Consider the following 26,552-nt stretch of genomic DNA (forward strand, 5'->3'; position numbering starts at 1 on the left):
GGAACTAGACAGTTACCGCTCAAATTGTTCCCAAGAGCTAAAAAAAAAAACATACTTCAGCTATATTGTTCCAAGAAAATGATTTTTCATTGAACCACGAACACAAAACCCCACAAAGAAAGCACACCATTTATAGACCAGGATATTAAGAAACCACTTTATGAGGCCCACTTGTAGTGATATCTGCTCAGACGGGGTCCTCTAATTGGGCTCTGTGGGCTGGGCTATTTGTTGCTTTTACTCTATTAAATTCCCATGTTCAGCAAGCTTGGTAATTTAGAAGACATACATATGGCATTTGTTTAGCAGGCTCAGAAAAGGCTGAGAAAAAGAACTTCAGTTTTAGTGTTAGGTCACAGAACAACCTAGATGGTATTCTGGTGACATCATGGCACTCATGGGAACCTAATAAGCTGCAGCTTAAATGGTAAAATGTACTTTAAGCCCCCATGTATAACACCTGCTGACTGGCCTAATCCCTGTACATCCATAACAAGTGTCATTGCTTTTCCACATTTATAAAGGGACAATTGCATCACCTGTGCAGTCTAGCAGTACAAGCTAACACTCATTTAACCAGCAATGATGACAACATATTTTTTGCAAGATTTACACTTGAAAAGAAACACCATCCAGGCTTACTGGCACCCATATAAAAAATGCGTAAAGGATCTGAAAACATAAGAAAAACCAAAAAGATGTAATATATTTAATACCAGATACTTATATATATATCATAATCATTAAAACCTCTTTTACCAATGGATCTTCTTGCTCTTCATGCATTGTATTAAGCATTTCTGAGCATTCCTCATAATCTCTAAGATAATTCCTTCTTTCAGAGCATCTCTTGCTCATCTCTAGGGTCCACTTGGCTTTGTTTGGTTCAGCCCCTAAATGAACTTTTTATCGGCCTCTTTCTTTGTATTTCCTTTTTTTCTTAGGATTAATCCTAAATGTTCGTTCCAGGAATAATCAAAGTCCCAAGTGTATTTAACAAGCATTGCACACTTCCACTCTGACAGTAACATGGAAAAGTTTTTTTCTGTTTTCTGGCATAGCTCTAAAACAATCAATAAGTGTATCAGTGTTTTATGATTGTGCACTGAGTGGTACCAAGATCTCATTCACTGCAAAAGTGATCTTAGGATATTTCTTATACCTTCCTGTCCTATACAGCCTGCAATGCATAATAACTGTAGGTTTGAGCAAGTTTAAGCGATTATCCATTTCATTTTATGCCTTCCTTGAGTTAAAATTAAAGATAAACATAATTGCCTTAATTAAATGGCTTCTTCTCTTGTATTTCCTGTTTTGAAGTGTGACTAATAGAAAATTCCATAGCATATTTACATAAATAAAACAGTAAAGTTCCTACTGCCAAGACAGTTCACCAACTTCAAAAAAGAAAAAAACAAAACAGTATGTGCTTCAGCTAGTTGTTCACATCCATGCAAGGAAATTGTGAGGCCACTAATTTGGTTAAATTAGTTTCGTAACCAATAAATGAGACTGAAAAGTGTATTACCCTTCAAAAAACAAACAAGAGATTCCCATTTAAGTTTAAGCTGCTTTAAAAAGTATATACTTATTTTGACTAGTTTAAGTCTGAGAGGATGACGTATTAATGGATATTATTTATATATTCGAACTATAGTTATGCCCTTAATTATATGGATATGTATCCTATGTGGAAATTAAGTAAAGTGAAATATAATCGAATAAGATAACGCTATTAAAAAAATCCTAACAAATGAAAGAATTAAGCTTAAACGTATAGTGGAGGATATTTTATTTCCAAGTGGATCATCAAAATAAGTGGTCCTCTGAATTTTCAATCATCCTGGAGATATGTTTCCATAAGGCTGTCCAATGCACTCGTCCTCATTTTAACTTACCGGTGTGAAATATGTGATGTATGACATAGTGGAAAAATTGGCATGTTCTTCAAAATCTTCTTTTGTGCTTTAGTGATGCAAATAGCAACTTTTATACAGAGTTTGCACGAGGAGAAATGGGCTAGAGCATGCTCTCACACTTGTTTAATAGATGTTCCCTCTCGGGAGGGTACAGGGTTGTGCATGTGCAGTAGTTTTTAAAGTGGAGAGGGTGGGTCTTTTCAAAAAAAAATGTGAAGATCCTCCACTATACCTAAAAATAAAATAACTAAAAATGTAAATTCATTCTGGAAGTCTGTAACCTGCAACACCTGGATCACCCTCTGATGTCCCACATACAAGTTCCAGCCAGCTGTCATCAGGACCGTTACCAGCCATTTTCCTATCCCCCCTCCAACCCATCTCCTTCCTCGAGCTTGGACCCAGGGATATTTGCAAACCCTCTACATTTCAGGCTTATCCACCATCATTGTCCGGACGCTGGGGAAAGACTATGCTAAACTCTTTTTAATCCATTAATCCAATCACATATCAATTCATAGAACCAAAATCTTCTCCTGGGGTTCAAGTGCTAAAGATTTGTCTTCATTTATGTCAGTTAACTTTTCTAATTGCAACTTTTCTCCACTTGAGTCTCTCCAGGTTGAATTGTTCTATTATCTGCTCGAAAAATACCAAGCTAACATCCAGTTTTGTCAGTTGTTATAGAAATTGTTTTATTTATCTTCTTTCAGTTTTGAGTGCCATGTATATTAACAAATCCATCCAGCTGCCCAATTTATAGACAAAGTCATTCATTTCTCTGTGGACTTCTCTAAGTAAATTCCAAGGCTGCACCACACTCATGTATTATGGGAGAGAAATTCTGTTCATTTTCACACACGTTTTATTTTGCATCAAGGGTTGAAAAAAAAAAGGCCATTCCATATGTGGCTGTGTATTCCTGAAAGCAATAAAATCTGCCATGGAAAGATTCTTTGAATAGTGAGCAATTACAGCAAAGAAAGGATCTCAGAACATAATCATGACTGAAAAACAGAACATTTCGAATATACATTTCACAGAAACTCTTAGCCAACTGCATTTTAACATCTGGAATTCTAAAATCTGTCAAGTCCAAAGAAATTTGTAAGGATGTTTTCACAGTAAAATTAAAAGTTTGAAAAGATGAATGCAGTATTAAAAAAAAAGTATTTGCCCCCTTACAGATATCTTATGTTACTTTTTGTTGTTTTGCAACACTGTGTCTTAGATCAACCAAATGGAAACTTAGACAAAAAAGAAAACAAATGCACAAATTGGAGGAAAATGCCATCCAATCCAATTTCCTTTTGGTGTGACAGAAAAGCCCAGACAAGGATGTAAGCAGGCAAACACAATTCAACTCCATATCCAACTGGTTGGAATCGACTGGCTAGGTGAGAACCTCAACCTGACGTACAGTAGGCAGTCCATGAGCACATGTGCCATCTTGAAAGAATATAACCTGAAGAAATCTGTAAAGGGGTGCACACTTTCTCACAGCAGTGTTATGTCGCATACAGCTGTATTATATTTTACACATTTTCTTCTGCAGGTATATTTAGGTCACTTCAATGTACCTTTCTAATGCATATATTTGACTTCCACTAAGGTACGTCTACCATCTCATTTCCTTTTAATGTCACATTGGGTTTTGGATATTGCACATCATCATGTCAAGAGATGTTACTGGAAATGATACAATGATATATTATTTATTAAATATTTCCTACTCAGTGTCGCAGAGATGCAGCCAATGTTTTAACACTTTCCATTATATAAAAAAGTTTATATGTTCTCTTTGCCACCAGCTCAGAACAGCTCTTGGTGTGATCTATAATGGGTTTCTCAGCAAGAAATAAACAATGTTAGTAAGTATTTTTTTTGGCATATTAGTTATAAATGTGTACCTGTTTTTCCTCCATATGATTATAGCACAGCCAGATATACAGTACAACCTATTCCTTAATATAGATCTCACTCTTTGCCATTATGATTTTCATCCTCAGCTTAGCTGAAAATTATTTTGTGCTTATTTTCACCCTAAAAAGAAATACGCTTTGTGCAAAATACAACAATACATTAGCCTCATCAAAATAAGTCAACGGTTTGAGCATAATCAAAAAGAAAAATCAAAATATTCACAGTAATAAATCACAACAAAATGAAGTTGGGATTGGCTTGCATAGCAAATCAAAGAGAAAGAAAAACATTAAAAAAGAAAACAATATTTACAAATTATGCAAGTCCTTTCATCATTTAAGCAAGTCATTTTTGTCATGTGGTCCTTTTTTCTTCACGTCTCCACTGTGTGATCACCATGTGACAAAAAACAGAAGCGCACATTTAACATACTGTTTATTCTTTCAAAGGGAGGGGGGTAAAAATCACACTGTGAAAGTGGTGTCAGTGCCTGTACATGACATTTACAGCTCTGTTTCCTTCAACACTGTTGCTTCTTCTTCCATTCCGTGTCCTCTCCATCTTCTAAAATCCATCTTCACTGAGAGAAAATCTCATTGCGCTTACAGACAATGGGTCTGGGGACAGACCACAGCTGCAGGGGATTGATGTCTCACAAGAACTCTGAAAAGAACCAAGATAAAGAGAGCCGAGTTACAATTAAGACTCAAAAAACATCTGGTTTTACAACTGGGCATCTTTGGGTTTGTTTTCTTGAATCAACATCTGTTCATTAAGATTTGTTTCAAAACTATTTAACTATTACACTGAACTCCCTTCTTAAATAGCATATGTTAAGATGGCATCCCTTCCTGTTCAAAATTTAACAAAACATATAAAACCTCTTTATTCAATTTCAATAAAGGGAAGGAAAAATCACTTACTCAGAATTACCAAAAGCCCCCTTTGGATATCTGCAGATAAACCCAATTAACCTCAGGGGTAAGTACCGTAGTTTAAATGTCAGTTTCTGTGCATAAAAAATTATTTTGACACATGCCAACACAAGCATGTGGGAGTCTTTACCCTGTAAACTCTATTCTGTGCCTTTATTCTGGGCAGCCTTGGTTTTATTTAACTAAGTGGGGAATGATCTTTGCATTTTTGGCCATTTTCTATCCAGATTTTGCCCACTAAAAAAATGATGGCTAAGAGGAAACTACTAGATTGTATTCAAGCTTCTGGGAGGGCAGGATGCATAGAAGTTGGTTTAGGAAATTTAAACCAGAGGAGGTTTTTTGGGATAATTGAAAGTCAGTTAAAATTACTTTTGATTGAAAGCAATCAACAGAGAACGTAGAAATCTACAAAGAAGATAAGTTGTTTGCCACTGTATTCTCAGTCACTTCTATTACCTTAGAATTTGGATGGAATTAAATTGATCTCAGGTGATAAAGTAAAAAATCATGGTGTTATTTTTGGGACCTGTCATTTAAATCCCATATCAAAGAGGTTTCTATAATTTCCTCCCTTCATTTGTGGAAAATTGAAGAAAACAGGAATCTCCTGTCCAGGGGTGATGCTGAGAAACTAGTCCATGCATTTGTTACTTCAAGGCTGGACTATTGTAAATGTGTAGTGAAAAGCCTTCAGCTGATCCAAAATGCTGCAGCTGGAGTTCTTATGAAAATCATAAAGAGATCATATCTCTCCGTTCTTCTCTCTCCGCTTCTTGTTAAATCAGAAATTTAAAATTCTCCTTCTCACATATAAAGCCTTAAAAGGCCAAGCTCCATCTTTGCTCTCAATCTGCAGTTTTATTAGTGGTTCCTAAGATTTCTAAAAGTAGAATGGGAGGCAGATCTTTTAGTTATCAGGCTCCTTCTGTGGAACCAACTGCCAATTTTAGCTCTTAAGGCATACACACTGTCAATGTTTAATGCAAGGCTTAAAATGTTCCTTTTTGATACAGCTTATAGTTAAAGTGGCTCAGGTTATCCTGAGCTATCTCTATTGTTATGCTGTTATAGGCTTAGACTTCTGGAGGACAGAGGGACCCCATTTCATAAATCTGCTCCATTCAATCTCTATTCTCCCACTCTGCAGAATTTGTTAGTTCAATCTCTTACGCTATCCTGCTCTGCTTCTTCTCTTAGTAGCTTCATATTTTGTGTTCCTGTTGGCTTGGACACGATCCTGGAGAGAAGTATCAGCTGTGTTGTTGCCATCAACAACCTGTTTTTCAGTGTTGTCTCTGGAAAGTGCCTTGAAATAACATGCGTTTTGAATTGGCACCATATAAATAAACCTAATTGAATTCTCACTGCATACGAAACCTTTTCTTTCCACTATCAACATTTGCTCTCTATTAAATAACCAGAGAAATATGATTAGATGCTGCTGTTTATTGTAACTGAAGGTGTAGGGCCAATCTGACAAGTGAGAGAAATACAGACCTTTTAAGGATTATACATGCTATGTTTTATTTAAACAAAAACCAGGAATTTGAAGTCATGTAATATCAGATTTGATAGAGTTCCAGTTCCACAACACCTGGATTATTTTCATAGTTCATATATGATCTCTTCAGCCACTTTTACAACAATACAAAGGACAAAAACAATGTTTTATGTATATTTGGTGCATGCAAACATCATTAGAAATAAATTAATATTACATCAATACTGAACTGCTAAACAGTCAAAGTAGGAAAGTTGAACTAATGTTGATACTAGTAGCAGCTACCTAGGAAGCACGGTACGATAGTGTTACTCTAACAACATATACAAATAATAAAGCACAGCATCAATTTTCATAAACTGTTTTCCAGCATTGAAATAACTCAAATGAACTAGGATGTGCCATTGGGAGTAGGTCTCTGATGGGTATTTAGGGAAAAGTAGATCAATATCAGTTATACTAACTGAAAAGAAAGCATATTTAAAAGGCTAAATTTTTTCATATTTTATCTTTCTTCAAATATCTTCACAACAAATCTGTGCAGCTACATACCTCTGCTTAAGAAATGCATCATAGTAAAATGCAGCCTCTACTGGATTTCTCGTATTAAGGTCCTAACTTACCTTATTATTTGTAAAGCTCAGGTTTGTGAAGTGCACAGGAAATATTTGTGCTGTCATTACACTCTCCCTCTAGAGCTGTGGATCTCCACAGCTCCTACAAAGTTACAATGGGGCCCCTTGTTGGTTTTCCTGATAGAAGCTTTCATTGTGAATCTGCAAGTTTAGTTGAATGGTAGTTTCTTGGTAGGTTTGCTGTTGTGCAATACTATCCAATTTGTCATGGATCTGTCCTAAGCTGACCAGCTCTACTAATGATTCTATAGGGCTAAGATGCTGTGCCTTAGAGAAACTGAGGTTGTGATGAACAAATTTTGAAACTCAGTGTTTTCATTCTTTCCAAGTCTTTTTCACCTCAATTTTGCAGCTCCACGACAAAACAAATATTAGTTTTTAGCATTGTTTTTGATATATTTCATTGGCTGTTGGTCTGTACCCCCCTCCCCCCTCCCCTTCCCAACCACCACCAGTTCAAAGCTGTTGTTTGATCTGGCCCAGGAAAGAAAGTGTTTGGGTAACCTGGTTCTATTTTCTGTGAATCCGAGCCAATGTTTTGAATAGAGGAAACTGAAAGAAAACAGGCCAAGTGGGTACTGGCATCAGCTCAGCACTGGAAGCATTTTTCCAGTATTTAGGTTGATTTTAACATTGCTATATTACCAGAAATGTATTTTTATAGCAAAATTACTATTTTAAAGAGACTGATATACATGTTCTGCAGTGTTGTGCAAGAGTACTGAAGAAAGGCCTCCTTGTTTAATTATTAATTCATCATTCATTTGCACTGTGCAAATAGAACATTTACAAATGTCTGCTTTTTAGCATGCATACCCATCCATTCTCTTTAGAATTTGAGTATTAATACTTACAGTGTTCCCTTTTCTCTGTGCCATTATTGGAAAGATGCCCATCAGAGGATAAGTCCATGCCAGGTCTGTTGTGGGAACCCCTACTCAGGGTGACCCTGCCGGAAGATGTCGTGCCACTCCAGGAAGCCATGTGCTGTCTCTCTAGTGTCGACACAGTAACCATGCACTCCTCAGAAGTGTCCGGCACCGGAGCTGGCCATGGGCTTTGCAAGTGGGATCCCATGCTGTGAGTGGACTTTGTGGCCGGCGTGTGGGCTGTCGAGTGGATGGTAGATGATGATATGTGGAAATGAGACATCATGACACACACTTCAGATAAAAGATGAATCACATTTTAGAAACAGTTGTCTGAGAGCAATGAAGTCCAAACTCACAGTCTGTGTTGGTGTCTCTTCGTCTGGGAAGAGTTCCAGCCATGTCAGTCTGAGGTCTGTGGCCAGTAAGTGGCGGGCCCTTGTGTCTGAGGCTATGTGTACCATGCGCATCACGGTCTGAAGTGCCAAAGCTATCAGTGTGACTGTGGTGGGCAGATTTCCCTGTGAGGAGAAGAAATGAGCCATTTATGGCAGATAATTATTTGTCCACATTGACTAAACAGTGGAAACAAATTTGTGAGTTGTACAATATGTTAAGGGTTAATTGGAAAAGTATTCAAACCCCAGTTTTTTAAGTTACAACCACAACCTTTATTGCTCATGTATTGAGCATATGTATTGTAATAGGCCACCAAAAAGTAATACACAACTGTTTGTTTATATGTGTTCAACCTCTTTTTCACTGACACTCAGACATGGGCTACGATATTGACTCATTAGCTGGATCGGATATCAGAAGAATGATGCTGATTGAGTTACAGCAATTTCATTATCTAATTTTATGATGGCAGCACTTATTACATCATTATGCAGAGCACGAACAGCAGCTAGTGGTGATTTATATCTGTGTTTAACTTTGAACTTTTTTTCAACAATGTTTATTGCAAATGTGATGTCTTTACTCACATGGAAAGGTATACGGTAAATTCATTCAAAAGAAGTACTGTATTTGATGATAGCGGATATCGGCCAATACACTATGTATCGGTATCGGATTCGATCAGAAAAAAATGGATTGGGGAATCTCTAACTGCCACTAGAGGTACAAAATATAAACCTGGTTGTTTATTTTAAATCAGCATAAGTTTAGCTGCTCTGTGAAGATACTAATATCTGTAGTATATGTGAAGATACTAATGAAGAAACAGCATCATGAAGACCAAAGGACACAGCAGATAAGCCAAGGATAAAGTAACACAGAGGTGTAAAGTGTTTTTAGATAAAAAAATAAAAATAAAACAAAAAACATTTGTATAACTGAAACTTTCTGTAACCTGTGGGTTGTTAGGCTGGGTATCCAATATATACTGTGCTACAGTAATTGGTTTGAACCAGCTAACTCCTCCATAGGTTTCCTGCCACCTTTAGGTTCGGAAATAATTATAATTGAGTATTCCTTTGATTTCATATACAACCTCCAATAATGAACACCATAAAACACTGAAATCACTTACTTTCAAATATCTATTAAGCTTTTTTTTAACCAAAACTTGTGTTAAATAAATGTCTACATCAGAACTGTTTTATTTTTATTTTTTTGTGTGTTTTGCTATTTGTCCAGTCGCTTGAATTGATCTCGAAATATAAAAAGTATGGCACAGCTACAAACCTAACAATGTTCTACAAATGGTGGATCTATAATGATAGTGCAAATATGTGGAAGAAGCAACAAAGACACATCCTGTTATTGTTTAAGGATTGCGTTAAGCTGTGCAGAATAGTAAATATTTTGAAGGAGATCAGATGACACCAAAGGGAAATATTTAACTTGCATTTAAATGATTTGTATGACAACAAAAAAGTTATTGTGCATCACTCTGATTACACCATGACCATGATTAAACATGATAGTGGCTCCATCATGGTCAGGGGATTCTGTTATTCAGCAAGGACAGAGAAGCAAGTAATAGGGAAAATGGATCAAACTTAATACTCTGTAAAACTATAGGATAACATGTTAGAGACTGGAAAAAAGCAGCTTCTTATCGCCCAGCAACACAAAAAATCTAAATATGCAGTAAAGTGAACCATATAGAAGAAAGCCTATTCATGTGCTACAATAGCGCAGGCAAAGTCTAAACCTGCAAACTGTAGCAAATCTTGAAAATCTGTACCAATTTTTTTCCAGCCAGACTAAATTTGACTTTGTAATGAAATATGAGCAAAATAAAAATCATGTATATTAGTTTTGTTACTTTTGTTTTTGCAGTGAAAGTTTACATATGTTGAAATGCAGGCAACATGTTTTATTTTATTTGCCTAGAAACAATACCAAGATACTATATATAATTTCCCTTCCATCTCACAATCAAACACTAATTTGTGTTGATTACCTAATTTTTTTTACAGTAAAATATACTAGCATTTGTTACTGTCAATTGATAGATATGGTTCCTCCCTTCAGGAAACCAGAAAAATAATTTGTATTTTCACTTATCTGAGTTCCCAGGATCTGTGATGAGAACACGTTTGCAATGGCAAATTTATGTATAAACATTCATAGTCACATTGACTGGCTTTGGCCCAGAAAGGGGTTATTAAAGCAATGATCACAAACTTATTCTCAGTTTACCTGTTAGTTGTAATTTATCAAACAATGGGGCCTAAAAATAATGAAGTCTTGTCCCTGTGGGAGAAGTCATCTAGCTTTTGAGTTCTAAAGAAAAGTTTTCAGGCTGAAACCTATTTATAAATACATACAAATCATAAATCATGTAATGGATTCAACATTAATCCAAAGGAAAGGGGTGTAACCTTTGTTAGATGGTTTAAAACTCTCCTTAATATATATTCTAAACTCAGGGAGAATTTAAAAAAGGTTATTGAAATTACTACTGATTAAAAAGTGTTTGTTTTTTGTTTTTTTAAAAGGAATTTAGTGGTCCTTATTTTGAATATTAGTGAATCAGGGCCTATAAGTTACCCTGAAATCCCATATCCTCCATCACCGCCCCACTGCGCTCCAGAGCGCCTGCGCAAAGCAAAGCCTACAGCCTCAGACTTCCTTGGAGTTCGAGGAGAGCATTAGCTATATTATTATTAAATTCATAAGAGCAAAACATGCGGAAATTAACGCATAATTTAATATGACATTAATAAATTTTTTCATCTTTATTAAAACTTAAAAAATCAGAATATATTAGGTATTTTTAATTCCAGAAAGCAAGCAGAGTTCCCTTAATATTTAATTTTAAAATAGCTTTCATTGCCTAATTTGCTAACATGTATATGCAATATATGCCTTGGCCAAATTAAATTAAGATCACCTTCATGTGGGAGGAAAGCTTTATTTAACCGGCGAGGAAATTTGCGGTGTGAAGCAACATACACTGAAAACACAAACAAACTAAATGTTTGCAGCTAGTGGCATCACACAGAGTGCTAGTTTCTCAGTTATAAGTACACACCTCACAATTCAGTGATGAACGGATGTCAGTGTTTGAGCTGTAGAAGCCCAAGGAGTGAATTAGATTAAGAAAAATTCAGATAAAAGTGACTCTTCTGCAGACCTTGTATTCTCATGCATAACTTAGCTAAAATCCAAAACAGCAATGAAGGTAGTGAAGAGTAAAATCCACGATCTGCAAGCATAGAAGATGGTTGCCGGCTGGTAGAAAAACATTGCTGATCAGGGAGCTAACTGATGTCTCCCAGCAGGTCCTGCAATCACATAAGATCTGAAGGAACATCCACTTTTATCTTTAATTACAAGAGCGTCGGAAAAGCAATTACATGTCCTTTTTTTTTTTTTTAACTAAATAGGTTTAGTATATAAAAACATGAAAAACAGGTTGGTTTTTGTTATATTGGCTGTGTAATCTTTATTAAACCTAACTAAAAGTAATTCTTTACAGATGTAGAAAGAGCAACTAAACTGTCTGCTGTATTGCTTTTTTATATACTTATTAAATCATACCGTACTTAAAGGAGCAAACTTTTAAAAATCATGGTGAAATTATGTCAATATACTTTGTTTCTTCCTATTTATAATGAGCACTCTTTTTTGCAGTTGCCACCACATTTATTTTTAATGCAAAACAAAAAAAGAAGAAAAGAAAAGAAAAAATTGTTAAACTTCAATCTAAAGTAGATCAAACTAAGATAAGAAGAACACATACCTGTGCCTTCCAGGCTATCCATGCTGTGACCAGGAGTGTATTCAAAGCCGCACAAGTTCTTTGACACCACGGTATATCTTTCATCCTCCTCCTCTTCCTCATCATCTTCAGAAAGAAGAGTTTCTCCCAGATCAGACCCCAGTGTAGTCGACATGAAGTCCATCGGTGTGTTGGGCACATTTGTGCTGCTTTTCATATGCCTAATAAAATATGACCAAACACTGTGTTAATGAATGCATTCAATCCTTTAAAATGCAATGGAGGTCAGATAAAGAGTGGGAAAAACACTGGAAAACAACCATTTGAAGGCAGAATCAGTGGATATATTCAAAAGTGTAAAGATGCAATGTGCAAAGACTATGAATGTCTGCTGTGATTTTCACTGATTACTTTCTCAGCAGTGGTGTGTGTTGTGCTAACACAATGGAGTTGTAATTGGACAGAATAAAGGATATCTGGATGGGCAGGGCTGTCAGCAACATGCCTGTTATCTCCGGCACAGCTGTCCTCTATGATGGCTCGCATCCCACCGTAGAGGAGATGCATGCATAATTACCAACTCTATTTACTGATGTCAGACCAGCGTGTAAGACTAAACCCAGTCATTACCCCCCAACACGTGTCAGCCCTGACTTATCAAGTTCCCCTCAGTGCCTCGTCGAAGGTGTAATCAACGGGGTGAATGTATTTTTTTATCGTACGTGAGAGACAGTGCAGGTTTGGGCTGACACGTGCAAATACCAGCATCCAAAGATGTTCAAATGCTGCCGGTAGGAATGCAAAACCGAAATGATGAGATGAATGAGTTGAATAAAATTACAGGTATCTCTACAACTGTGCAAAGAAAGGAAATGACAATACTTTTCAGATAGAAAAAAAAGATGAACAAATTCTGCAAAAATATTGTAAAGAAAGTAAAGAGAAATGAATTGATAGAAAATTAGATACATATAATTTAGAAAAAAGTTAGATAAAAGGAAAAAAAAAAAATAGGGACAGATAATCAAAGCAGTGATGGAAAGGCATTCCATAATATAAAGGTCCTGTGCAAACTAGTTTTTGATTTTGTATGGGTGCAAACTGACTCAGAATGTCATTATACACCACAGAGATAATCTTATAAAAGTCTGTGTATATATATATAACTATGTTCAAACTGGATAGAGCAAGCAAAGCTGATCTACTAACCAGTTGCCCATCAGTTTGTGCCTCTAAAGTAAGTAGAACAGCAGGCAAATCGTTCTATATTTCAAGTTTGCCTTCATGAATGTGTCAACCATATGCTCATCATCAGATGGCCAAAATACTTGGGAGGAGGATATGCAAATGTAATTACTTACCACCTGCAATCAATTCATTAAACCTTAAAAGGATTGCCGCTGCAGATTGTTTATATATAGCAAGTTCCAAACTCAGGTGCAAACAAGCATGCCAAAATGTCTGCTGCCATCATGGAAAAGGTAAGCAAGGGTAATGTGCATGTATCACCCTATTTGGGCCTGCAGGAATTCCAATAGTGGAGACAAACTGTTTATTGTGCAATGCTATTTTTTAGAATTGGATAAACTAAGGTCTGACGTAGAGCCGGTCGCAGAGGCTGTTCTGTACCGACTGTAGAGAAAATCATAACAAAACTGGATTTTATTGCTTCTGGATAGGACGTACCATCACAGTTACTTAATGCCATTCAACAGCTCACACAAGGTTTGGAACAATTTTGGTGTTTTATTGCTCTTGTTATACCTTTAAACACAATTGTCAGAATTGAGTGAAAAAGTGGCTTATCAAAAATATTCTTTTTAAAACAGAAATTATTCATGTTACAAGCTCCTTATTAATATGAAGGTGGTCTTTACTCACATTGGATTAGAAAATTCTTTGTGTTAACCAGCAGTAATTAACCACCAGTAAAATAATTATATTATAGAACACATTTTTTACTGTATATTCCCATCTTAAAGCTGCTCACACATCTGTGGAGATGAAAATGATAAATCTGCAGCAGCTATTTTCATCTGTCTTGCTTTTAATTCAAGTTAGGCATTACAAATAATGATCATTAGTAAGACAAAATAAAAGAGTAGTTGTCTATTTTTTTTTTTTTATATAGCATACAGTTGTTTTTATGGAGAATTAATAAAAAATCTTTTTTCCATCTCCTATTATGAACTAAAGATCTTAACCTATAGGAAAATAGGAAAGTTCTTAATTTATCAAAGAATAAATTGTTTTGTGTGTCTGGAATGTCTGCCAAAATGATAGAGCGGCCATGTGTGAGTGACATCACTTACAAAAATGTTAACTATTATCTTAAGTGGTTGAAACAGTTGGAATTATGCAGACGATAGAGGCTACTCAAATGTGCATGTGCCTCCACGTTATCCTATCATTTTATATGTGATAGAACCTGATTTTTTTTTTCACTTCACACCAACAGGGAAAGCCTTTCTCTTTTCCTCTACCTGAATTTATCTATACAGGATCAAACCTAACGTCTGTGTGCAGTTCTGTTGCAAATTGCAACAGCCTTTGAGAGGGGCAAATAAATCCACTCTGTGCTCTATGGAGACAGCCAATAGCACCCAAAAAATTTGTCCTTTAAATATGCCAGTCTTAGGTTATTGTCTGCAACACACCTACTTATTGCACATACAATTTTTTGTTTGCTCAGTCATTAAAGTTGGATCTTAGCCCACATGACTAAATAGCCTAAAATACATATTAATAAAGGAGCAATAAGTACAATTTTATTGTTTTAGATTAAAAGAACTTAGAATATAGTTTTGTGAATAACTAAATGCATCTTTCCAGATGAACTATAGTGGGATATCATACACCATCTCTCTGTGTTGTCTTCCAGTCTCTCGTTTAGATTGCCACGCAACCCAAGAGCATATACGTGCAAATGGGTATTCCTGCATCTAAACAGCAATGCAGCACAGGAGCAAAATGTCAAACAGTGCATTCAATCATGGCCACATAGAAAACAACGATCTTTGACAAAGAAGTTGTCAAGTGCAGTCAAGTTTTTGCTAATGACCTGATAATTTACATTCATGCTTAGGCCCTCTGTTGTTCTCTATATTCATAAATGACCTTCCAAAAGTATGCTCAAACTGTAATATCCTGCTGTATGCTGACGATACAGTTATTTACTCTGCTAAACCTGACATTAGTTTGATTGAGTCTTCATTGCAATCAGACTTTGATGATATTCAGAAGTGGTTTACAGCGAATGGGCTCATACTTAATAAGACTAAGTCTTACAGTATGCTTTTTGACAACAGGACAACCCGTTTTAAGCAAGATCATACTCTGTCAATAAGGTTTCTGGATGATACTCTTATGGAGAATGTGGAAGAATTTAAATATTTGGGCCTACTGCTTGACTCCAATCTTTCCTTCAAGTCACATATTGACTCCGTTGTCAAGAAAATTAATTTCAATCTTAGACTCTTATATCGCTCTATAAATTGTTTCACTCAACAGATCAGACTACGAATTGTAACACAGCTTTTATTTCCAATCCTTGATTACGCTGACATTGTGTATATGAATACAACAGAATCACACCTTAAATCTCTAAATGTTGTTTTCAACAGTCTCTGTCGATTTGTGTTGAGATGCCCATACCTTACCCACCATTGTCACATGTATCAGCAACTTAACCTCTTATCACCTAAGACTAGACGGCAGTTACACTGGTTTCAGTTTATTTATAAATGTTTTTTCTTTAATTATCCATCCTATTTACAAAACCATTTGAATCCATATAGGTCTACTTATGGACTTAGACATCTTGATCATTTGTTCTTTTCTGTTCCAAGAATATCTAAAGAAATAGGAAGACGTGCCTTCAGATTTAAAGCCCCTTCTGACTGGAATAGCTTACCCAGATCACTGAGATCAATTTCATCTTTTCCTCACCTTAAATCATCCTTATTAAGTTTTCTGCATTCAAGAGACCAGTGCACCTGCTTTCCTGGCCGTGGTCCTTAAAACAAAACAAAAAGTTATGTACCTGCTGCTGTACCTATATTCATGTGTGCGGTTGTGCATATATACATGCTTATTTTTCCTTCTTATCTTTTTTATTTATTTAACTGATTTTCCAATTGTGGGTTTTCTCCTGAGTACTTTACTTGTATTTTATTCTTATTTTATTTCTGCTTAGTGTTCTATATATATAGATACATATATTTTCTATTTGTTTGTTTACCTGCATAAATATATTTGTGTAGAGATGTTGGACTGTTTAGCTTGTAGTGATGAAGAGCTTTGGTATGGATGTGTGACTGTGTGTATTGTTTGTCTCTGTTGTTCTTGGGACCCCCTCGAAAACGAGATGGATCATCTCAAGGGGCTATCCCTTAATAAAAGAATTGAATTCAGGTTTCTTAGCAGAGACATCTAAACGATGTCAGACATTGGACCTTCAAGACTGGAATTGAACATGCCTAATACAGACAACCATACATCCTTACCATGCTTGCTTGGCGACTTCATACTGGTAAGCTCTGGTGAGTTCATCTAAGTGGGCCTGTAAAATGGATTGCATCTCTTCATGGTGGGCAGAACTGAGAGAGGAGGATGACGGCTGGCTGAAGGGAGCTGGAGATGATGATCTTCCTCTCAAGGGTGGAGTAGGACCTCTCTCCTCTTCAGCTTCGCTTGCCAAATCCTGGTGGCGGTAGGTCTGAATGGACATGGGTGGGTTCCAGCTGTTGCTGTCGGTGTCATGAATAAAAGATATGTCATATAGGAGCAAATCATTTTGGTGGCTTTGCATTTTATGAGAGAATACAGATCTACAAATATACATGCATATTCTTTGAATCTACCTTTAAGCATTCTGATAGGATTTTAGTTGTAGACCAACACAAAGTAGTGCATAATCATAACAAAGACTTTATACATCAGTATGTTCAATTCTGACTACCTTTACTATACCTGATGACATTTCATCCAACATGGTTTCCAGGTAGAATGGCATTTGTAAAATGATCTGCCATACTATTTACAAATAGAAGTCAAGGGAACTACCAGAATAGTTAATTCTTTTATTTTACTTAACAAACTTTATTAATCTGCTCATCCAGTCTTATGGCAAAGAGTCAATCTGAATTCTTAGGGCCTTCTTTTAACAATGACCCTCTTTTTACACTTTTTCAAATCCGGATTTTTGTTTTTGGACTGTTAGGCAAACAGTTGTAACATGGCCTGCAAGCTGAAGTCAAGTAGTATTTGTACTCTTACAAACACTCAAGAACATATTTTGTCCCACTCCTGCCTCATCTGTTTAAGTAGCAACCCACCACAAGGTGACCCATCAAGCTGCAGTAATACAGTTTATGGGTGACAAACTGACGTCGGTCACTATCAGATCTGTTGTCAGAATCAATTATTTAATTTTGAAACATAGAGATCAAGAAGCAATTTGGTCATTTTTTTCAATCTGGTTTGCCAGGTTAGCTGCCTGCTACCTATATCATTTTGTTACTGGCTAAAACCTGGAAGACAGGGTATGCCTCACCCAATCAGCTCAAAAAGTTCTAAGGCTGCTATACATTATCAATTCTGCATTTCTTTTCTCTCCTCACTGAATTTTTGGAGCAGGCGGCTGTTTGTCCCGCAGGGAGCAACATTGGCTGATTTCCCAAATTAAACCTGTTTAAAAAAAAGAAGCTACTTTGTATCTTGAAAAAACCTTATATGTCTTAGAGTCGTTTTGTGACGCATTGCTTAAAGCCTCTAATGTCATTTTTTTATTGAAATCAATAGTATTATAGTATGGGGGTGCTAATTTTAAATACACATTAGACTTTTTAGATTCGTTTGTGCAAAATGTAGTGAAAAACAATTAGTTTTTCTATTCCCTTTTCACGAAAATACACAGCTTTGTGTTGGTGTATAACATAAAATTCCACTAAAAGAAGTGGTTGGGAAATGATAACAAATTGATTGAACAAATGCTGAGGTAAAATATTTCTGCAGAGAACATCACATTTAAGGTTCAACTTAATATGGCCTTTGTCTTTGCATTTGTTCTTCTCCTAACATTAGTTTTTTGTGCATTTGCGATACAAATGGAGGATTGATTAGATTTAAGTGCATATTACCTTCCTTTATGGTTTTCTTGGGGGTACTGATCAAGGTCAACCTCTGTGCCAGGCAGAGGGTGCATGGGCGGAGGAGGCAGGGGCATGTTGGCCCAGCATGTTCCATTTGATTTAGAGGTTTTTGTCCCTCCCTTGATCTTCTTTTTCTTCGCAACTTTAGCACCTAGGGGTAGGCAAGGAGAAATCTTTCAAATTATTTGAAGCACCATTGGTGATACTCCTCAATATTATTCTTTGTCAAATTTGTACACATACAAGTCGGCATGAAAAGTGATCTAGAATATAAATCTGCAGCCAGAATCTTTATACATTTGCCTTTCTGCAGGAATCTCTTCTGTTCCTTTTCTTTGTGCTGACAGCACATTAAAACAGTTCCAAATGTTGACATTTCTTAAAGGCATAAAAAACCTGTGGCAAAGACTTTATGTTACTTTCCCTTTCTTTGGTTCCCCATATCTCAACTGAGCCTGACATTTAACTGAACATTGTGCGGGACAGCTATACCTCCATGGCTTAAAGAAAGTGTATATATGCTAAATAATACAATTCAGAATGCTGAGAGATTTTCGTCCATTGCTAATCAAATTAAGCCAAAGGAATGCGTCATTGTTGTGTGACATTTCTGGGCTAGATAAGCTCTGCGGGTAGAAATATGATGGAGACAGAAGAGTAATTAAGAGCATTGTCCTGAAGGTCCACTTTAGTGAATATGTAAATAAATTCCTTCCTCTCTCATTTGCTCTTTATCTGAGTTTAGCTTGTAGGGATTTTTGAGTACATTTTCACATGGCTCATACCAGCACCAGGCCGCCTGTCAGTAAGTGAATAGCCCATGTTTGCAATTTCCTGCTGGGCCTGTAGAGATGCCTTCCATCGTGGATCTGGTCTGTCCACAGCCAGCTCATGAAAGCTGTTGGACTGGAGTATCTGAGTGGTGGCATAAGGGGTGGGCTGGCCGCTTCTCGCTGGGCTGCTGTAGCCTCCCTTTCCCATGAAGTCAATACTGCTGTAGATGGCCCCATCAGACAGCATGGTGCCCGTTTTCTCCACGGCTGCAGACGGTAAAACATCTGAGGGAAAGCGGGGTGGAAACAGAGTAGGGGGTGAAGTGGGGGGAAGGGAACAAAAAAGGGGGGGAGAGGCAGTGCGATAAGTTGACATGAAGTTAACGATCTTTAAGGTCATTAACGCTCCCCGCTGTTCTGACGCTCTGCATTAGTTAAAAAAAACAAGTCTAAAGTAGAGTTGATATAAATGAAAGTGATTATCAACAAGCGTAATTAGCATGCAACGCTCGGTGGGAGCCTGGTGGAGTGTTCAGAAGTGGGGATATTCAACAGCGCTAACCTTCAGCTCCACTGTCTTTCACATAAAAAAAGCCTGCAGCACACTAGTTTAAAGCACAACACTCAAATTAAAACCACCGACCTGGAGTATCACTCTAGTGCAAGCTTGGAAAATGCACAATGGCAGGAAAGGACTGCCAAAAATATATCAAAACAGCAAGAAAATTAAGCCAAATATCAAGCTTGTCAAATCAAATCAAGAATATATATCCCCTCAGAGGCTCTGTTAATTTGGATGCATGTGTTTGCAAATGCGATGTGCTGCCATGATGCTTCCCAAAGGATAAACGTCAAAACTGTCCACCAAGGCATTGCTAGTACTGTATCTCCCCTCCCCTCACTCAATGCCTGTGTTTCTTACCTCCTCTGCCAAAGTTGCTGCCACCCTTTGGACTCCCTAAGCCTCCGTTCGCTGGGAGGCTTGTAGAAGGCCACGAGTCAGCCAACCACGGAAGACCCGGATCGCCTGCTTTCAAAAGCCCTGGGCGGCTGTGATGAGGACGTTTCGAGTCAGACAAAAAGGATTGAGAGGGTTGGAGATAGAGGCAGTCACATTGTTACTCAGTCTCCCCCGTGCAAAAGTACAGCTCATTTTCATCCTGCTGCATCAACAATAAATTGATGCTAAAATTCATTCAGCATATTCTCGACCATGGAGCCGCCTCTGCACTGAGGCAACAATAAACAACAGAGAGACATCTAATGCCAAGCCTATAAATCAGAGACCCCCAAATAGAACTCAACCCCCACCTAATTATACTCCCCTACACCACAAGAAACATTGTACATCTAAACACACACTAAATCCACTTTAGAGACTTAGCACAACAGAAATTTACATTTTAAATTGAGAATCATGGACAGCCTCTGGCAGATCAGCTACACCGAAGTGCTGTCTCCATGACAACAGAGAAAGCAAAAAGCCCATTTGGTGGTTTAGGGGAAAGCTAATACATCATTTTGTCTTTGTGAAAACCACAATAGTTAGAAATACTTGCATTTGGGTTGAAGGTGATGAAGTTGGGAGGGAATAGTGATGTGCTAAAAGGAGGGGGGGATTATCGCTCCCTTCAAATGAGCTACAGTCAAAATGGCAAAACATTCTGAGCTCTGCATATTCAGCAAACATGCTGTGCACAGATGTTTTATGTGCTACTATATAGTGAATTTTTCATTAGATCTTACTCTCCAGGAGACAGAGATGCCATCCACTCTCAACATTACCACTACATTAAGATTTGGGGTAGATATACCAACAAACTAGCTCATTATTGTAGAGAAAAAAAGTTTTTTTTTTTTTTTTTTTTTTTTTTTTTTGCTAGTTTTATTTTCTTTCCATGTGACAACATAATACTTAAAGCTACAGTGTGTAATAATTACAGGGATATACAGTCAGAAATGTAATATATTATACATAACTATGTTATTTATCATCATCTACGAGCTCAGCCTCTTAACCTTAATATTTGCGTTGCCTTAGAATTCGTTATTTATAATTACATAGGAGCGGGTCTCGCAGCCATGGAGGCAGACATCTTTGCGCTACGGCAGCGCAGAGCCAACAAACTAGCGATTGCGAGATCGCCCATTACGCTCGAAAGTAACTACGGCAAGTTGAGAGAGATGAACTGAGACGGTACTGAACAATAGATGGCAGTATTAAAATTACCTATGTAAACAAACCTCATCACTTGAGAAGGTAGGTGATGCGGACGTCGTGGAAGACATTTTGTCCCATAACGCTCGCCGTACTGTTGGGGGGGAGAAGCGGTGGGGGGGATATGTTCATGTTGCTGCGGTCTGCAGTCTGAACGTTAGATGTCGCTAAAAATTACACACTGTAGCTTTAAATATCGCCATATTGTAAAACATTCTTCAGTATAATGGTATTACTAAGAGAATATCCATGTATCAAGATCAAAGGAAGGTAAATGTGAGGCTAACCAGAGAGCAACAAATTGATTATATTACATGCAACATCTGTCTGTTGACTGTTTTTGAAGGTAAAAGCTAAAGTAACATCATCTAAATAATAAACACATGACAGCTGCTGTATACTGCTTGGCACCTAAAGACTGATGAACTGATTCACACTTAAAAATTATATTTTTTAATGACTATGGAAATGCTGCGATTGACTAAATATTAGCAGCTAACAAAGCAGTAAACTGTACTACTGTATAACAGGTTCTTTAAAAAATGTGTTAGGACTGTATTTGATTGGTTTGTAGGAACATATTTTCATTTCCTACAATATAGTTCTGAAGCAGAGTTAAATATCAGCCATAATTATTAGAAAACAAAAGAGATAAAAACCAATCTTATTGGTAGTTTGCCATTTTATTCAGCAAAACAAGTAAATAATGTTATACTGGAAAAATGAAGTTTGATCTGATAGTTTTAGAAGCAGAAGAACATTTTAAAGGAGTCTCAAGGTTCAGCTCTGTGCTCTTTTACGTCTATATTCGTTATATTCATCTCATCTCCTCTCCCTTTGTGACCTCTCACTCTGCCAGGAACTTCAACATGAACACAGAGAGGGAGCGATTGAAACAGCTGCCCACCTGCATTAATTGCTTGCACTCACTTCAAAGGAGTGATTAATGATTTCATCAAGCCAACACCAGCTTGAATCATGCACCAATACAGTTTGAATAAGCAGGGGAAAAGGGGGTATGCAAATTCCATTCATCACAAGAGAACTCTTCATTTCAGGTTTTACAATAGGGCCCGAGCCAAGTGGAAGACTTGCTCTGCGTGGTGCTGAAATGTCAGCAGGAAAGCTCCAACAGTATGAGCTCTTTGGTTTGAAAGATTTAAACTCTCACCTTCCATTTCTGATCAGGCCTCTGTCTCTTTGGAATGTAACTTGAAATATAAAGAAGAAAAAAAGAATGAGTTCTACTGTTGTGCTGTCTATCAAGGAGTAACTCAAGAGTTTCTTTTTATCACCACACAATATGGATACATACCAGCTCGAGTAAAGGTGAAGGACTGAACTGCAATTCAAAAGGACGAGAGAGAGGAATTAAATGACACAGCAGAAGATGATTACCGTAACTAATTTCAAGTATACACAAGAACCAGAAGCTTTAAACTCATAAAGTTAAGAAATGTGGACTGATTATCTAAATTTTTCCTTGGCCTGATGTCAACCCAATCAGATCTTAACAAAAAAAGGAGAATATCATACTAGCACTTACTAATCTTAATAATCATTTTGACAGGTAATATTTGCATTGGTTGTTTTAAACCTCTGTTTTAAAATGCAGCATCTTAAAAGGCTAAACAAGCAGCATATTATAACAGAGAGACTGAGAAAAATCCATCCATCCATCCATCCATCCGTCCGTCCGTCCGTCCATCCATCCATCCATCCATCCATCCATCCATCCATCCATCCATCTATCCATCCATCCATCCATCCATCCATCCATCCATCCATCCATCCTTCCATCCAATTTGTGTTTATATCAAAGCTTCAAATATACAAGGATCTTTAATACGTTGTTATTTTTGACTTTTTTTTGTTTGGTATTCATTTTGCAATTAGGCAATTTTTCAAAAATAAAAATATGTGTTTGGTTTAGTGTACATGAACATGTCATGCCATGAAACTGTAGGCTGAGAATTTATGCAGACATTTTGTCCTACTGTTGCCTGTTTTTGTCTACACAGCTTGAAAAAGTGCATTTTATAACAAGTACAAGTATCTTTATTATTCTTTTTGCCAAATATGTCTGTTTCCAGAGTAATCCCACAGACTGTATTAACTGTTGCAGGTCTCTGTCTTTGTGTGACTGTCTCTGCTCTTTACTCTTAAGAACCTAAGAAGTAGGTCGTTATAGACAAACTAAAACAATTAAGCTCAGAGATTATGAGTAATAATTAAATAAGAAAATTAAAGAGTATTGAAAATACTAACTGATATTTATTTAATATAAAAACCTTTTTATGGTAACAATAGTTTCAAGACCCCTCTTGTAGGGAGAATGATACCAGCCATGAGATACTGTACGAACCTTGCAACAAGTAATACATATATGTACAATAACATCATTGATGGTAAACTCTGATTGATAATAAAACGATTCAGTCACAAATCGGGGACCAGTGTTCACGTTCCAATCACTCTATTCATATTAATTATTGCATTCCAGTTGAAATGAAAAAAAAAAAAAAAAGATTTGGTGAGGACCGCCCCCACTGGATTTTATACTACTGGCAAACAAGTGCAGGTCTATGCAAAGTGTTTGGGGAACAGGTAGCGCTGTTCTGTAGAAGAGCTGAGATCCAATTAAGGCGGTCAAGTAAATTAACCCTTCTCTAGAAAATCGGTAATGTTTCAGCAGATAGGTGTCAGGGAAGGCAAAGGGGTAATTTCAGTCCCTGAAGAAACAAGATGCTCTAAGAGCTGTCCTTAAAATTCCAGCTCCCTCATCCACAACCTGCTCTATAAACAGACAGACCATCTCTGCCACATACATAAGTGTGAGGGTGCTTTTTATGGAACTGGGCAAAATTCTTTTCAAAAAGCGAAAAAAGACAAAATATTCAGACATTTTGTAAAAATTCCATACATGTGCATATTCTTAATTGAGTAATAAAAAGTATACAGATATTAGTGCATGCAATTAATTTCCTGATATGTAACCTATAACTTACTGCCATTTTTGATAGCACCATGCATTCGGGCCAAGTGATTGCACTAATACCCTTTTTTACCACGGTGCTGGATTCAACAAAGATGACAAATAGTTCAAACCTAGACAGCTCTGAACCTGGTTGAAGCCGAGCTAAGTTTATTGGCTGAATTGCCATAGTAACTGAGTCAGACTCAGAGCGAGGAAGTTTCATAAAACTCAAATGAGAAAAACAATCAGCCAGACTTGGCCACCTGGCTTATGGTGGTGATCTATTTTGTCCCACTTATTCAGGTAGGGTCACTGTGGAGCTTCTGCTTAACTCCGGCAGTCTATGGGCAAGAGGTGGGGTACACCTTGAACAGATCACCTTTCTGACGCAGGGTGTTTTATAAAACCCACTTTCTGAAACTATCCAAAAGTAATTATTTGATCTTGGGAAACTCTTCTGATATTTTTTTGTCACTCATCTGTCAAAAGTCCCCCAAGGTATATCTGGTTGTGGCAAGTTTATAGTTTGAATGAAGTTAATTCTATTTCCAGATTTAACTCCAGCAGGGCCCACTGGAATGTTTAGAAACTAAAAACCTTCTGCCATCTACCAAATATGGATATTGTGCAAAGCAGTGGCATTATGAGTGTTTTACAACAATAAGCTTGTGAAGGTCTTGAATGAGTACTTTGCTTTTACCAATCGGTAGATCCTAGTGTGAACCCTTGGCAATGACACACCTTTTCATAGGTTATCAGTTTGATTTTAATGAGCAGATATTTATTTGCACTGATGAGGGACAGGATGACTTTCTACTAACTGACAAATGTCAGCTGGTGTCTTGGCTTCCCGTATGTTTTTTTTCGACCCTTCTGTTTGTGTTCAATATTTTTTTCCCTGTGCAATTTTAGATTATTACACATAACTTAATTAGTTATTCTTTTTTGTGTTGGATTCTTTCTATGTATGGATTACTTATGCAAATACAGGCATGCTGGGTAACCTGCTGTAAGCACAATACTGTAGCTCATTTCAGCTAACCAACAATGTCTTAAAGCAGCATTCCTACAGAAAGTACTGTCTTTCTCCAGAAAGAAGACATCAAAAAGCAATGTAAAGAATGTCATTGAAAAGCAAGTCAAGCTGTAAAAAAACAAAAATATATTCTAATAATTAATAAAAAACATTTATTTAAGTGCTAAATAAAGCTATTAGTGTTTAAGCATACAGTGCAAGGGATGTTAATAAAGTGTTATACTAGGACTTGCTGTGAGCAAATGCTTATTCTTAAATGACAGGGATTAGTTTCGGGATATCCCTGGTAAACAGCATGTTTTGGAAAGCAGCTGAACATATTTAATTGGATAGATGGGATGATATAAATCCCTATTGAATTAGGCAATTACGTCGTCTCTAAATCACTCTAAAGGAAGCTGCAACCACATAATCACACATGCATACTGCTAGAGGCTTGATTGTGACATGTTAAGAGAATATTTAAAAAATCCTAAACCCAGACATAGCTAATTTTAATAGACAAACATCACCAGTCGTGGTCTGATAATGGAAATGGATGTTAAATTACTTATCTTGCATAAATGTATTAGAGTGTTGAGGTGTGGTACTGATGAATCTCAGCAGAGCTGATGCACATGGATGCACAGTAAATTAAATCAAATAGGGCCTATTTCCATCTGTGTAGAATATATTTTCCTTTGTTCAGTGTTTTAGCCAGCTCAAATAGAATTGCATCTCTGACGACATCAGTTACCGCTGCAGGCGAGAGCCCTACTGTGCTTTGAGATTTTATGTTGATATTTTTGTGGTATTCCATCTTTTTTTTTACCTGCATAGTTGCTTAGTCCTTTCCTTTTTTTTCTCCTCCAGTATAGCCAAGCGCTAAAACCCATGAGGACAATCCAGCAGGCCCCTCCTAAACCTGCAATGAAGGCTGGCTGCTTCACCACATCTGAGATGCTGTTGTTGCCCTCTGATCCTGTCATCACATCTTTCAGTTCTCCACCTGAAGGCACCACAGAAGTTGCACATGCACACAAAAGGAAAAGACACAAGGGGAACATCTGAATGCCAAATGATGCCTCAGTATAAACAGAGTAATGAACACTGTTTAGGTGTTATGAGAAAAAGCAGTCCTTATAAAACTCTTATACCTACAATGGAAGAATCTGTCTTTATGTCTGCCTGTCTGTATATCTACATAAAATAAATGCAGGGAATTTAAAGTGTATATATTTTGGCAAAAAAAAAATCTTAAGTACAACACATGAACAGAGAGAGAGGTCACTTAAAAAACATGAGAAAAAAACCCCCAAAACAAAATAAAAATAATAAAAACAGCATCGGTGCATCCAATATAGACTTAATCAATTCAGCAGTGCACTTATCAACTTGAGCTGCAAGACATGAGATTGACAGAGCAGCTCTGAGAGTTTGATTTTTCTGTTGCAG

The 26,552-nt window shown here is 37.0% G+C and overlaps 1 protein-coding gene across 2 annotated transcripts in view; it reads right to left on the reverse strand.

The window, feature by feature from the left end:
- Window positions 1-2,588: 2,588 nt before the first annotated feature.
- The window catches only part of LOC119786101 (roundabout homolog 2-like), a 118,894-nt gene continuing 94,930 nt past the window's right edge, over window positions 2,589-26,552 (reverse strand). For both annotated transcript variants that reach the window (XM_038289197.1, XM_038289196.1), the window contains 11 exons: window positions 25,930-26,106; window positions 22,421-22,447; window positions 22,277-22,316; window positions 19,810-19,937; window positions 18,900-19,172; window positions 18,103-18,265; window positions 16,468-16,710; window positions 11,984-12,183; window positions 8,145-8,306; window positions 7,771-8,025; window positions 2,589-4,505 (listed from right to left, as the gene is read on the reverse strand). In XM_038289197.1, coding sequence (XP_038145125.1) covers window positions 4,504-4,505; window positions 7,771-8,025; window positions 8,145-8,306; window positions 11,984-12,183; window positions 16,468-16,710; window positions 18,103-18,265; window positions 18,900-19,172; window positions 19,810-19,937; window positions 22,277-22,316; window positions 22,421-22,447; window positions 25,930-26,106 — 1,670 coding nt within the window. In that variant the 3' untranslated portion in view covers window positions 2,589-4,503. The remainder of the gene's footprint in view (window positions 4,506-7,770; window positions 8,026-8,144; window positions 8,307-11,983; window positions 12,184-16,467; window positions 16,711-18,102; window positions 18,266-18,899; window positions 19,173-19,809; window positions 19,938-22,276; window positions 22,317-22,420; window positions 22,448-25,929; window positions 26,107-26,552) is intronic.

Source organism: Cyprinodon tularosa, unplaced genomic scaffold (genome assembly GCF_016077235.1).
Source record: "Cyprinodon tularosa strain WSP-4 unplaced genomic scaffold, ASM1607723v1 ctg265, whole genome shotgun sequence".
Lineage (NCBI taxonomy): Eukaryota > Metazoa > Chordata > Actinopteri > Cyprinodontiformes > Cyprinodontidae > Cyprinodon > Cyprinodon tularosa.